Raw genomic sequence first — 12548 nt, forward strand, 5'->3', positions numbered from 1 at the left:
ACAGTCCTAATCTGTTAAACTATATGTATGTATACGTATACAGTTGGAAAGTATAAGAGCAATCACAACACTTAATAATATAAAACTCATATTTTCTGTCCCAAAATAACCACAGCTAATTGTTTCCAAAGCACTATTAGCTTACAAAATAGAGAACAACTAAAATTCTTTATTCTTCCGTATGTTTAGTCCCTATGGCTCGTCAAATGTATTTCTTTCTTCTTTTTCTTCCTTTTCCTTCTCCTGAGTTTGATGACTCTGCAGCACTCCAAACTCATGCCAGTTCAAGGAAGAATGGTTTGAGCTTGTGAGAAGTGCTGAATTTTGTGGTATATTAACCATATTCAGCTTATATCATAAATGCCTGATTGATCTTGTATTATGAATATATGGCAGTGATTCATAAGAAATTTAACATATAAAGTTTCTAAATCTCTAGATGTCTATGTATTAATGTGAAGTGGTTAAGTGTGGTTTTATGTCTTTGTACTTGTGTGTATATATACATATACACATCTCTCTCCAGAGTTCATTCCTACTTGCCATCTGTGTAACAAGCGGTTAAACCAAGGAAGAGAGGGGGGAAAAATCACTTCATATAGTTATTTATTTAGTATACTCTTTTTCCATTTGTCTTTAAAGTATAAATACTTGGCAGTACAGACAATTTGTAGAAAGTGGCATTTCTTATGCAACAGTCGTTTATATTTCTGACTCTGGAAGCAATGAGAATGTTATTAGGCTTTTCTATAAGCTGTTGATTTACTTTTTTAAAATGACAAAAAATGCATATGATCTGCTAAAAAATGAAATACTTCCAGTTTGGGGAGGCATTGAATTTCTGAATTACAAAATGTGTGTTTCCCCTTTTACTCTTTTTAGAATCATATAAAAATAAGTACGTATTGAGTAAATAACTCGTAAATTAATCCAAGTTGCTGCTTCTGATTTCATTCAATATGATCTATTTTAGTTTCTTAAATGCAATATAGTATCAAAATATATCAACCGATCAAATGTAGCATTACTTTTTAGTGCCAGCTGGAGGTGCTATAGGATTCTAAAACTTGTAATGTTTTAATTCAAGCTTGAAAGATTAGACATTATACTCCTGTAGTGCTTTCCTTTTGGTTTGAAAGTTTTGATTTGTATCATCTTGGTATACATTTATATTATTACATCCATTTTTTAAGTGACTAGATGTTTGTTTTACTTAAGTAAATCAACATAAAAATACGTATAAACAGAAATATTTTGGCATTGCTATAAAGGTTTGTTAGGTTAATTGTACAGAAAATGAGGTGAAATATTACTGTTACTTAAAAAAAAAGTTATATTTAGAAGTATAGCTCACTTTTGCTCTTGAGATTGAGTATGGATATAAGGTATCTGTTTAGAGTTATCCAGAATATTTATTCCTTGAAGCAGAAATACCTTTGAAAGAATAGAGCAACTTAAGGATGTTACTTCTAACTTTTAAATCTGTTATACAAGTTTTTACTATAATGAAAAAAGTGTGTAAATTCTTAAGCAGCTCTTTGCAAATTGTTTATATATTTATAAATATACCCAGCTTTGCAAGGAAGTCTTGGTGAACCCTGTAAAATATACAATTTGTATTATATGATCCAGGGTTTCAGATGTTTGTTTTCTTTATCAGCACCTACAACACAAGACCAGACCCCCAGCTCAGCTGTTTCAGTTGCCACTCCTTCAGTCAGTGTTTCAACCTCTGCTCCTTCTGCTACACCAGTGCAGACTGTACCCCAGCCAGTCCCACAGACGCTGCCTCCTGCAGTTCCTCATGCAGTTCCTCAGCCAACAGCAGCAATACCTGCTTTTCCACCAGTAATGGTACCTCCATTTCGTGTTCCCCTTCCTGGCATGCCTATTCCACTTCCAGGTAAATTGGGAAACAATGACTGTCTTATTAGCCACATGTCCGTGTTGTCAATTTGTTTGCACTCATGTGTCCACTGTGTATGCAATTTGCCTGAATCCTCTTCATTTAAAATTTATTGTTAAAATTTGGAATTTTTAGCTAGACTAATTAAAACATCCTCACACAGCTCTCGATATCTATTTTTATTAGAATGAAGCTACATTTTTTTTGCTTGAGCAGAATACACCTTGTGGTTTAAAATGTATTTATTTCAATTAACATTTGGAAGAAATTCACCTTGTCTGATGCTTAAGTTGCAAACCTTTAGAACTTAGTTTTTGAATAAGTGGTCTTAAATTTGATAAATAATGCTTTCAGGTAGCCAAGCATAGGATTGTGACATAAGAATGAGATATTGAAAATAAATGTTGTTACGGATAGAAGAAAATGTTGATGTTAAACAAAACTGTGTATTCAGAGTTTTAAACAACTAATCACCTATACAAGTTCATTAAATTGTCAGAAATGAGTTTAAACTGTACTTGGTAATAGCAGTATTTATTATTTAGAGCAGGGGTCCCCAACCCCCGGTCTGTGGACCGGTACCGGGCTGTGGCATGCCAGCAACCGGTCCGCACAAACAAGCAAAGCCCCATCTGCAGGATGCAGGCAACACACCAAACCACGCCCCCTTTCTTCACAGAACCGGTCTCTGGTGCCCAAAAGGTTGGGGACCTCTGATTTAGAGAAGAGAAGAACCTTTGAGCTCATATATTACCTGATCAGAGCTTTCAATAGCCCCAATCATCATGATGAATAATGAAGGATGCTGAGAATCGTAGTTCAGCATTATGTACTAATTTAGGCCCTTTATGTATATACATATATGATAAATATTAAGTTGATAAATTATAGAATTTTAAAATACTTTCAAGTATTAAGAGTTATTTTGCTTACTGGTAATTATCAGGTGAAATGTATGATTAAAAACAAGGACCACAATATATGACAGCATGTGTGGTTGGCTCCTATTATATCCTTTTTACTCCTTTGTAAAGCTGATTTGGCCAAGAAAGTTCACAATTATGGACAGATATTTAGATATATACACACTATCTATACTGAAGTCTCTATTAGATTATTAGTATTTTCAGTTACATATTGGCCATTTAATATTTTCGTAATACTTTATTGCAAATATCAAAATGATTTATGATCAGTTAAAATACAAAATATAAACAGATTAAAATAGTATAAAATAGCTCATTCAGTTAAAAACTGAGAGAATAAGGAAATTAAAAGCCATTTATATAAGGTTTAGGAAAGAGGTAGAGACTTTAATTCTGCATCTCAAATTATAGCCGTAAGTTCCTCATGAATTTCAGGGAAGAAAGTAGAACATAATGTTATCTTAAATTTCACTTGATCAGTCCATATTTCCATTTTAACTGATACAACATATACTTTGTATTCTCAAAATGAAATCAAGTGTCAGGTAGCTTACTTAAAAGGAGATGTGCAAGTGATAGCCATGTTAATTGATTAAATCTTTTCTTAATAAACATTATGTTTCTTTACTCAAATCCTTGTTTCTCCACTCCTTCCTTTGCTTGAATATGGATACAGGCTAGAAAGCTATTGTTGATTAAGTGCATGCAAGCTACTAGCTATGACTTTTGCATTTTGACAAGCAAGATTTAAAAGTCCAGTTATAAATTCATATCCCGGCTCTTTTGGAAACTATCAGATGTAATTTCCTTGTTTGAATCTAATGCAGAGACATTGGCTTGCTTCGCTTAGTTACTCTTCCCAAGTAGTAACCCAATCATAGAAATATATTTGAAAATGGATTTAATTACAGATTTGGCTCTTTTATGAAAATGGTCGCTAATGTTGCAACCATTCTCAGTTGCCTGGAAGCACTTTTTAGAATAGAGATATATATATATACAATGCCAGTTTCATACTTTGACACTATCAATGTCATGGTAAGACATAAGATCACATTTCAGAAACGCTGGTTGTTTCTGGGTCTTTGCTTCTTGCCAAAATGTTTGAATTTGTAGTGAAAACCTGGCCTCTTTATAACATACAAAGTGATACTCTAGTAGCTATTTTGTAAAGTAGTATTCTCTAAAATATCAGCATAAATGATAATTTGTTTTATCAATCCATTTTATTATGTATATTAATATTTAGATTTATTTTCTGCCTTTCCTCCAGGAGTTCAAGATAGTTTACAGAGAAATCCCTTTTTATTTTATCCTTAAGCTTGAAATGTTTCCAGAATATTCAGAATAGCAGTTTTGTAGCTGAAGTAGGATAATTTTCAGTTTCGTCAGTTAAAATAATTTAAAATAAAAAAGTTTTTGCACAGTTGTTCATGCCACCATGGTACATTTTTTTCAATCTCTGTGTTACTTTGAAGTCCTGTCAGGTTGGAATTCTATTTCACTGAGGGGAAAAATACAGGGTTGGAGCATTTTAGATATTGATTTTTTTTTTTTACATTTTACTAATAAATAAGATCAGCAATAAAGTAATTAAGGAGAGATGTCCCAGTTTAGACTTTATGTAATCCTAAAAGCTTCTTTGCTATCACAACTGGAATTTTTATTTTTTAATTACATAATTAAAGAAATCACATAATTAAGGGAAACACATATTTGATCTATTGAATAATTAAATAAACACTATTTTGCCTTTGAGTCAGTATAGATTCCTGGAGATTGCCTGGACTAGTTCCTGCAATTTTCTTAGCAAGATTTTGCAAGTGGTTTGCTCTTGCTTCCTTAGGGCTGAGAATCAGATTGACTAGCCCAGGGGTAGGCAAACTTGGCTCTTTTATGACTCGTGGACTTCAACTCCCAGAATTAGAACACACTGTCTCCTGGTTTCTAATCTGGTGCCTTAACTACTACATCAAACTGGCTCTCTCTTGTGTAATTACAACAGCACAGATTTGAAAAATCAGTGTAGCACAGTTTACACTAGTATTTATAAATGTAATTGCTCTTTATTTGAACATTTCTTGTAAATGTAATTGCTCTTTATTTGAACATATAGATTTATATGTCAAAGTTGATAAAATTACTGCTTTTTTTTTCAGAAATCTTGTATGGATTCTTCCATACATATTTTTTAATAATAACTTTAAGCACAGTTGTGTATGTGGTTGTAATTTCCTCTAAATGAAAAGAGGCTTGTTCTTAATAAAAGTATATAGGAATGCCTTATTTTCATAGTTGTTCAAACAACTTAGCATACAATCAAAACCTTAACAGTTTTGCTTTATACAGAAATAAAGGCTCTGCATCTTATTAGAAAAAATATCCCAAATGTGCTTTTTCAAAAGATAACTGGACTTTCTGTGTTTTTCCTTGAAGACATTTCGTTTTTCATCCAAGAAGCTTCTTCACTTCTTCAGTGAACTGAAGAAGTTTCTTGGATGAGAAATGTAATGTCTTCAAGGAAAATCAAAGTCCTGTTGCCTTTTGAAAAAGCAGGGACAACCATGACCTGAATTACTGAGAATCTCCATAGACAGAAAAAATAATTAGCAGATTCTGGATCAATTCAATTCAATGATGCTTCAACATTTTTGTTGGACACTTGTGGAGAAGCATTTAGTTTTATTTTTTTGTATATGTGCTTGAACTGAAAATTAATTTTATATTTGGTTACTAAATAATAAATGGGAGTGAAAATATTAAAAAAATATTCAGAAAGTCCCAAATTTTTCATATTAAGTGTTAGGATATTGTATATATTATATACAATAATAAAATACCTCTGTTGCAGTTATCTTCTTTAAATAATCTCTTGTGTGGAAACTCATTCTGCATATTATTTCCTCCCTTCTCTGCTTATTATTGGATGCCTAATGTTATGTGATCTGACAATCAGTTTTTTAACTATAAAACACTTACCAATTTTATTCCTTTCAACAAATACGCTTAATCAGATTTTTTCAAAGCTATCTTTACTGTACAGTAATTAGCAGAAGCTCCCATGTTTTGGGGAGCTTATTTGAAATTTAGATGAGAACTTTGAGGTGAAAAAAATTATGAGACAGAGGTAGTGTAGGCTGCTAATGAGCCATCAACTCAGCTTTTCTATTTCTTTATTTTGCCCTGTTTATCTTATCACTTTTTATCTCAGTTTACTTCCTTGCCTTCAATCTAGTCTTTTTTCCCCCTTCCAAACTGATACTTCTTGACCTTCTAATTACATTTTGACTTCTCACCACCAGCTTTCTGTTCTTGTTAAATATAAAGCAGTCCAGTAAGCACTATTGAGCCCTATTGAGCACAGTGGGAGTTATTTCAAAGTAAACACACAGATAATTGATTTTTATAAGCTGTTCTTACCTAAGTACTTGATAAAATTATGTAAATAGAGCAGAATAAGTATGATTTATTCTCATAGCATTGCTTTGTAAGGGGGTGAAGAAGCGTGTCTTCATTGAATATAAACCCCTGGGTCATTGTTAGTTTTGTTTTGTTTTTTAGAAAGGACTGGTGTCTTTCAAGTCCTCTTACTCATTATAAAGCAAGATTATTGTAAAACCGGTAATTTTCTGGCATGACTTTAATAAAATACTATCACAAAACTGACTTTAAATCTTCCTACTTATTTCTTGTTGCCATCGGAAAAAATGGCATGCTAAATTTCTAGTAGGAAATTGATACTCTCAGATTCCCAGTGGTAGCTGACATACAGTGGCAGCTTTCCAACATGCTTGCTTATCCATTTTACAGGTGTAGCAATGATGCAAATAGTCAGCTGCCCGTATGTAAAGACAGTCGCTACCACCAAGACCGGTAATTTTTTAAAAACATCTTAGTCTGTTTTGTCTGTAAGTTGGCATGGTAGTGAATGTTGTTGTTTTACCTTTTATTTGCTTTTTCCCAAATAACTGGATTTTTATCTTTGTTTTCAAAATATACTTGTAACTACAGATTTCACATGTAGCCAGCAAGAAACTCTCCCAATTAACTGAAATTATTAGTTTAATTATTGTAGTATGGATTTTCTGCAAGTTAAAATTACTCATGTGAATCTCTTCCATGTCCATGTTTTGTTTTTATTTTTCTTTATGGGGATACAGTGCTTGGTTTTCCCTCTCCTGCCATTTGTACAGTGACCAGATCTTGTTTGCATGTTAGTGTGTTTGTGTTTGTGTATATATATGTCTGATTTTAAATCAATATTATGAAGGTTGTTCTACATACCTATATTTCATTAAAAATAAATAGCATTGTCACTGAAAACTACATTTATGTGGCACTAAGCCTGTTATTTTTGTTAACATGAAAATAATACTTTACGCTGATGTACTTAAAAGAAAAATTCTTAATTGGCAACACAGTTATAAAGAAATCTTAATATTATGCATTAAATTAAACTATCACTATTTAACCCAGCAGCTATTTGAAATTGTATTAAGCATTCCAAAAACTGTTCTAAGAAAAGTTTAAGTCTAGAAATAAAACACTGTAAAGTTAATCTTCAAAAGAAATATTTTTCCTATTAAAAATTGCTATAAAGAGGCAGTCTGTTGGAACGTTTCCGGTATTCAGGTTGCCAAGACATAGGAAAATACTGATTCCTATAAATGGTTACTGCCATTGATAGGAAATGGAACTCATAAGTGTCTCTTCTTTTTCGTGGTGCTTTCATATATAAAACTTGGTAGATCACATACTTTAATTAGAAAGAAAAAGCACTAAAAGTGATTATTTACTGATATTCACTATGCAATTGTTGGCTTTTTTAATTTTACCACTCTTAGTTATGTTGAAATTGCTGCTTTTCAAGAACAGTAAATTATTTTTACTTAACGCTAAGAACTAATGTAAACATTAGAAAACCTTTTAAACATGAATGATACAACTTCACATGGTATGTCGAATGCTGACTACAGTTTGTGTTAGAAGTAGGAATGATAGTGATTAGAATTTGTGCTGGAAGCACACTTTACTGTTTAGAAGAAATATATGAACTACTATTAATAACGACTAGATTTTCAGTTGCTTTATATATTGATTTTAGGTTGGTGGTTTTAATTCATAGAGTTACTTTTCATCAGTGTTTATCTTTTTATTGCTCCTTATGTAGGTGTCTTGCCAGGAATGGCTCCTCCTATTGTACCTATGATCCATCCTCAGGTTGCTATTGCCGCTTCACCTGCTGCATTGGCTGGAGCAACAGCAGTCTCTGAATGGACAGAGTACAAAACAGCAGACGGAAAGACATACTACTATAATAATAGGACCTTAGAATCAACATGGGAGAAGCCTCAAGAACTGAAAGAGAAAGGTACAATGTTTAGTTTTGTTAGTTCAGAAAATTAAGACAAATTGCAGTGAACCCTCAGTTTTAATAGACTCTGAGATGGATATCTATTAAAACTAATGTACAATAAGTGGTTTCAAGACCAAAAATACACTTGTAAAAAGAAAACCTTATCGATAACCTGGGAAGAGATGGGGCAGGGGAGTTTACTGGTTTACAGTTACAATGATATTGGATGTGTGAGAGGTTTGAAGAAAATGTCCAATGTGTCTTGGAAGACTCTGCTTTCTTTGTTGAAGCACTCAGTTTTTTAACAATTTCATTCTGTTCACAAAATTGACAAAGCAATTCATCACTAAATTTTCTAATTTATTTTCAGTTGATTCACTCCATGTACATGAAATTTCTTGAACATAATATTTGAGCAATTCTTCATTGCAGGCAGTTTCCTGTACTAGATCATTCATTTTCTTGGCCTAATTTCAGATTTTTTTTACTGCTACCATTTATCCCTCTATTCCTTGAAATTCAGTTTTTGTCTTATAAATCCAAAATCTACTGAATCAAAGTGGATAAAATCAACATATAGTATAGTTGACTAATATATTTGTACTTTTCTGCAAGAATTCACATAAGACATTGCCAAAAATATTGGTGCCACTCACTATTTCTCAGAGCATCTCAATTTTCTCAAAGCATCTCAGAAAGAATTATATCTGACACAAGTAAATGACACCTATTATTTATTCTGCAGTCCATAGAACAGACACTTTGTTTTTAATGTATGACAGAGCTAGAAGACTTAGTATGTCTTATTGGGTAATGTAATGATTGCAGTAACTGAATGATTTGCGAAGGAGGGATTGAACAAAACATTAACATGCAGCAGGAAAGAGACATCACAATTGAAGAGTCAGTAAAGATTTTGGCCAATAATAAGTAGAAGTGTTTACCTAATTTAATGTTTTAATACATTGCAATGCTAATAAAAGAGCTTTTTTTCAGAATGTTCTGGGTGATTTTGTTAATGCATTTGTTTTACCAATTAGAACAAGTAAATTAACTTTTCAATTAACTTTGCGTTTGTGTATTCCTTCCTTGATTTTCCCAAGAAATGTTTTGCTGTACTAATACTTCTTTGAGTGCTATTTGATGTATGTGCTTATTTTTCATCAGTAAATTTTCCTTATAGAGCTGTATAGTAAATGTATATGTATATATTCCCAATAGACTTACTTTGGTCATTCCTATGTATATAATTGTTCACATTTGAATATTATTTTTAATGTAAGTTTGATATTTACAGTCATTGCAAATAGCCCATTATTTAGAATCATTGCCTTTGCAATTTGAAAATGAATGAGTTGGCTGAAAGGATTAAATTTGGTCCTGGAAATAGTAACCTGTCTTTCTTGTGATTATCTTGAGTTCTGTATTGATATTGTGCATGTAAACTTGTAGCCAACTCCATTCATTAACTTACCTTTTAAAAATAATTTTTTTCATGATGTTAATTTGGAGTCAATCCATTGGTAGTAATGATTTTTTTTTTCAAGGATTGCTGTACTATATACAAATGACAATTTGCCTCTGGTAAATACTGAGTTTCTAATTTGCTTTGGACATTTTTAATTATTTTGTATGGCTGCTATTAGGATTTTCTCCTGTTTCCCAATATTTTCTTGGTCTTATATATTCTTCTTCATTTTAAAAAATAATAATTATGTCTTATGATTTTGCTATTTTTTCTTTGGTTCTAGCTAGCTAGCTATCTAATATTCTTTTGCCTCTGAGTATTTGAGAACAGTAAATCTGTAATGATTTTCTGGATTCTATTTCTATTGTGCTTTGCTATAAGGAAACTTAAAATCTTATAACTCTTCATTCAGTAAAAGAATCTGTTTTTAGAAGCAAATTTTAAAAAACTAAGATACCAGGTATTTAACAGGCTAGCAAAACTGTCAGAAAGTAAGAACTAGTTGCATTCTGTGTAGATTGAAAATGACAAAACCAAACTACACTAGGCCATAAAAAAGACTACAGAAAAAAAACCCAATCATTACAATATATAACAGCATTCAGAACTGAAAATTGAGATTCTATATTACAGCTTCCTGCAATGTAACTTCTGTCCTAAAGAATTCTTGCTCATTGAAAGTATAGTCTTCATTGCCTTTAACTTGGGGGATGAGAGGGTTTTACAAAAGCTGATTTTGATTATTTTGCTCAGAAAATGAATTTGAATGTATGTTAGTGAAAAGTAAAGGATGTCCAGCAGGTGGAAAGTAAATAAATTATACCTTTTTCTTAGAAAAAGTGGAAGAAAAGATGAAAGATAGCATTAAAGAACCTGTTGAAGATCCTTTGCCTATGGAAACAGAAGAGGAAGAACCCAAAATTGAACCCATCAAGGAACTTATAAAGGAGGTAAAAGCACTGATATAACTAAAGTCTAATTAGATATTTGTTTATTCTTTTAATAACAAAGTGAAATCAAGAGGAAGATAAAATAATACCATCTTGAAATAACTTATTGAACTTATTTGCCATTTTCTTTAGATAGTTTCTAATGCGAACTGCATAGTTTTTATATTTTATCTTCTTGTTAGAAGTATTGTTCAATATTACAGATTATATGAAGAAACAAAGAACAGCGTTAGGATTTGTTCCAAAATATTGCAATTACAGATATTGGGAATATATTTTAAAATACAAATTCAGTACTTTATATATTGAAAACTTGCCAATTATATTTTGAAATGTATAAATAAAGTGAATATTGGAAATACAGAATTTAAATTTTATGAGATTTAAGTCCCAAAGATGCTTTTTCAAGAGGCAACTGGATTTCCCTGCTTTTCTTTCTTTGAAAACCTTTTGCTTCTCACACAAGAAACCTCTTCAGCTCTGACTGGATGGTGGGGAAAGGAAGGATTTATATTCCTTGAAGTCGGCTGTCTGCAGGGAATATAAATCCTTCTATACTCAGTCAGATCTGGAGAAGCTTCTTGGATGAGAAGCAAAACGTCTTCAAAGAAAAACAGGAAAATCCAGTTGCCTCTTGAAAAAGCACCTTTGGAATAACCATGACCTGGATGACTGAGAATCTCCATAGACATATGAGATTTAAGTCTTTGGTAGGTTTATTGCTGAGGTTTTAATAAACAGTGGGTTGATTTAAGTGGGTTCTTAAAAGGTAGTTTTAAGAAACCTTAAATGGAATTTAGAAATTCCTGCGGATCGTGTGAGAAGAGAAGTCAGCCTTTACTGATTTTCCTCATCAGTTCTCATCATTTGGTGCTTTCTGAAATATTCTTCAAAACTTTTCACCAGAAGAGTGGTGAATTAATGATGATTGCTCCTGTATCTGTAGAAACATGGGCACTGGATTGGAAACCTTCCGGATGTAGGGGAAATTGTATCATTCATGGAAAGAAGACTTAGCTATAATTCACTGTTTTCTAAAAATGTGCTTAATTTTGATTCAGTCTCAGTATGAATTAACTAATCTAATTTAGAAAATGGTTGTAATGTTTGTGAAAATATTTTTGTTATTGCACACATATCAGATCCAATCTTTTTTATTTGTGTCTATTTACACTAAATCTTACACGTTATGCTACATTTATGTAGTTATTAGTATGGGACTATGAACTGAATTCTATGCAAGGTATGGAGCTTGTATAGACACAAATGTATATGATGATGATAATGTTAAATGTTAGGACTTTAGGGGTCTCTTCCTAAAACAACAAACTGATACCTTCTGTGTGAGTGGCAGTCCTGAGTGCTACTTGCACCTTGAAACTACCATCTTAATTTCTTGTTTCATTGCAGTCCCATCTTTCTCCAGTAGAAAAAGTTAAAACTATATAATGAAGATGCAGCCCTTAATACAATGTCCTTTGGTAGAGATAAAGGGAAGCTTTTAGTTTCACAGATTATATATTGAGGCTGGTGGGAGAAATGTTTCCCATCTCTATAGTAAGAAAACAGTTATTGTTCTTTCTATTCAATCTTAATATTCCTTACCAGGAGCCCAAAGAAGAAGAAATGACTGAAGAAGAAAAAGCTGCTCAAAAAGCAAAACCTGTTGCTACTACGCCTATACCTGGTACTCCCTGGTATGTAGCCTTTGTTCTCAAATCAATAGATTGATGGTGTGGAGAAGGCAGTGACCAACCACTTTTATTTTGTTGGAAAGGAAATGGTCAAGGCTACAAAGTTTCCAGGAGCTGAATTCAACTTCAAGGAGATTTTACTTATTATTAGAAAAACTTACTTAAGATTACTCTACATAGCCTATAAAAGTGAAAAGCATTTTCTTGCTTGTTAACTTTAATATAAAATTAAATATTATTTAAATCCT

At 32.1% G+C, this 12548-nt stretch overlaps 1 protein-coding gene across 7 annotated transcripts in view; it reads left to right on the forward strand.

Moving 5' to 3' along the window:
- TCERG1 (transcription elongation regulator 1) overlaps window positions 1-12548 on the forward strand; it is a 48764-nt gene that overhangs the window by 11823 nt on the left and 24393 nt on the right. For 4 of the 7 annotated variants that reach the window (XM_039351678.1, XM_039351721.1, XM_039351701.1 and 1 more), the window contains exons 5-9: window positions 1661-1903; window positions 6643-6705; window positions 8003-8203; window positions 10491-10606; window positions 12215-12303. In XM_039351678.1, coding sequence (XP_039207612.1) covers window positions 1661-1903; window positions 6643-6705; window positions 8003-8203; window positions 10491-10606; window positions 12215-12303 — 712 coding nt within the window. The remainder of the gene's footprint in view (window positions 1-1660; window positions 1904-6642; window positions 6706-8002; window positions 8204-10490; window positions 10607-12214; window positions 12304-12548) is intronic. The other 3 variants (XM_039351686.1, XM_039351710.1, XM_039351730.1) reach the window with 3 other exon arrangements.

This window comes from Crotalus tigris, unplaced genomic scaffold, assembly GCF_016545835.1.
Source record: "Crotalus tigris isolate CLP2741 ecotype Arizona unplaced genomic scaffold, ASM1654583v1 scf7180000017568.12009008, whole genome shotgun sequence".
NCBI classification, from domain to species: Eukaryota; Metazoa; Chordata; class Lepidosauria; order Squamata; family Viperidae; genus Crotalus; species Crotalus tigris.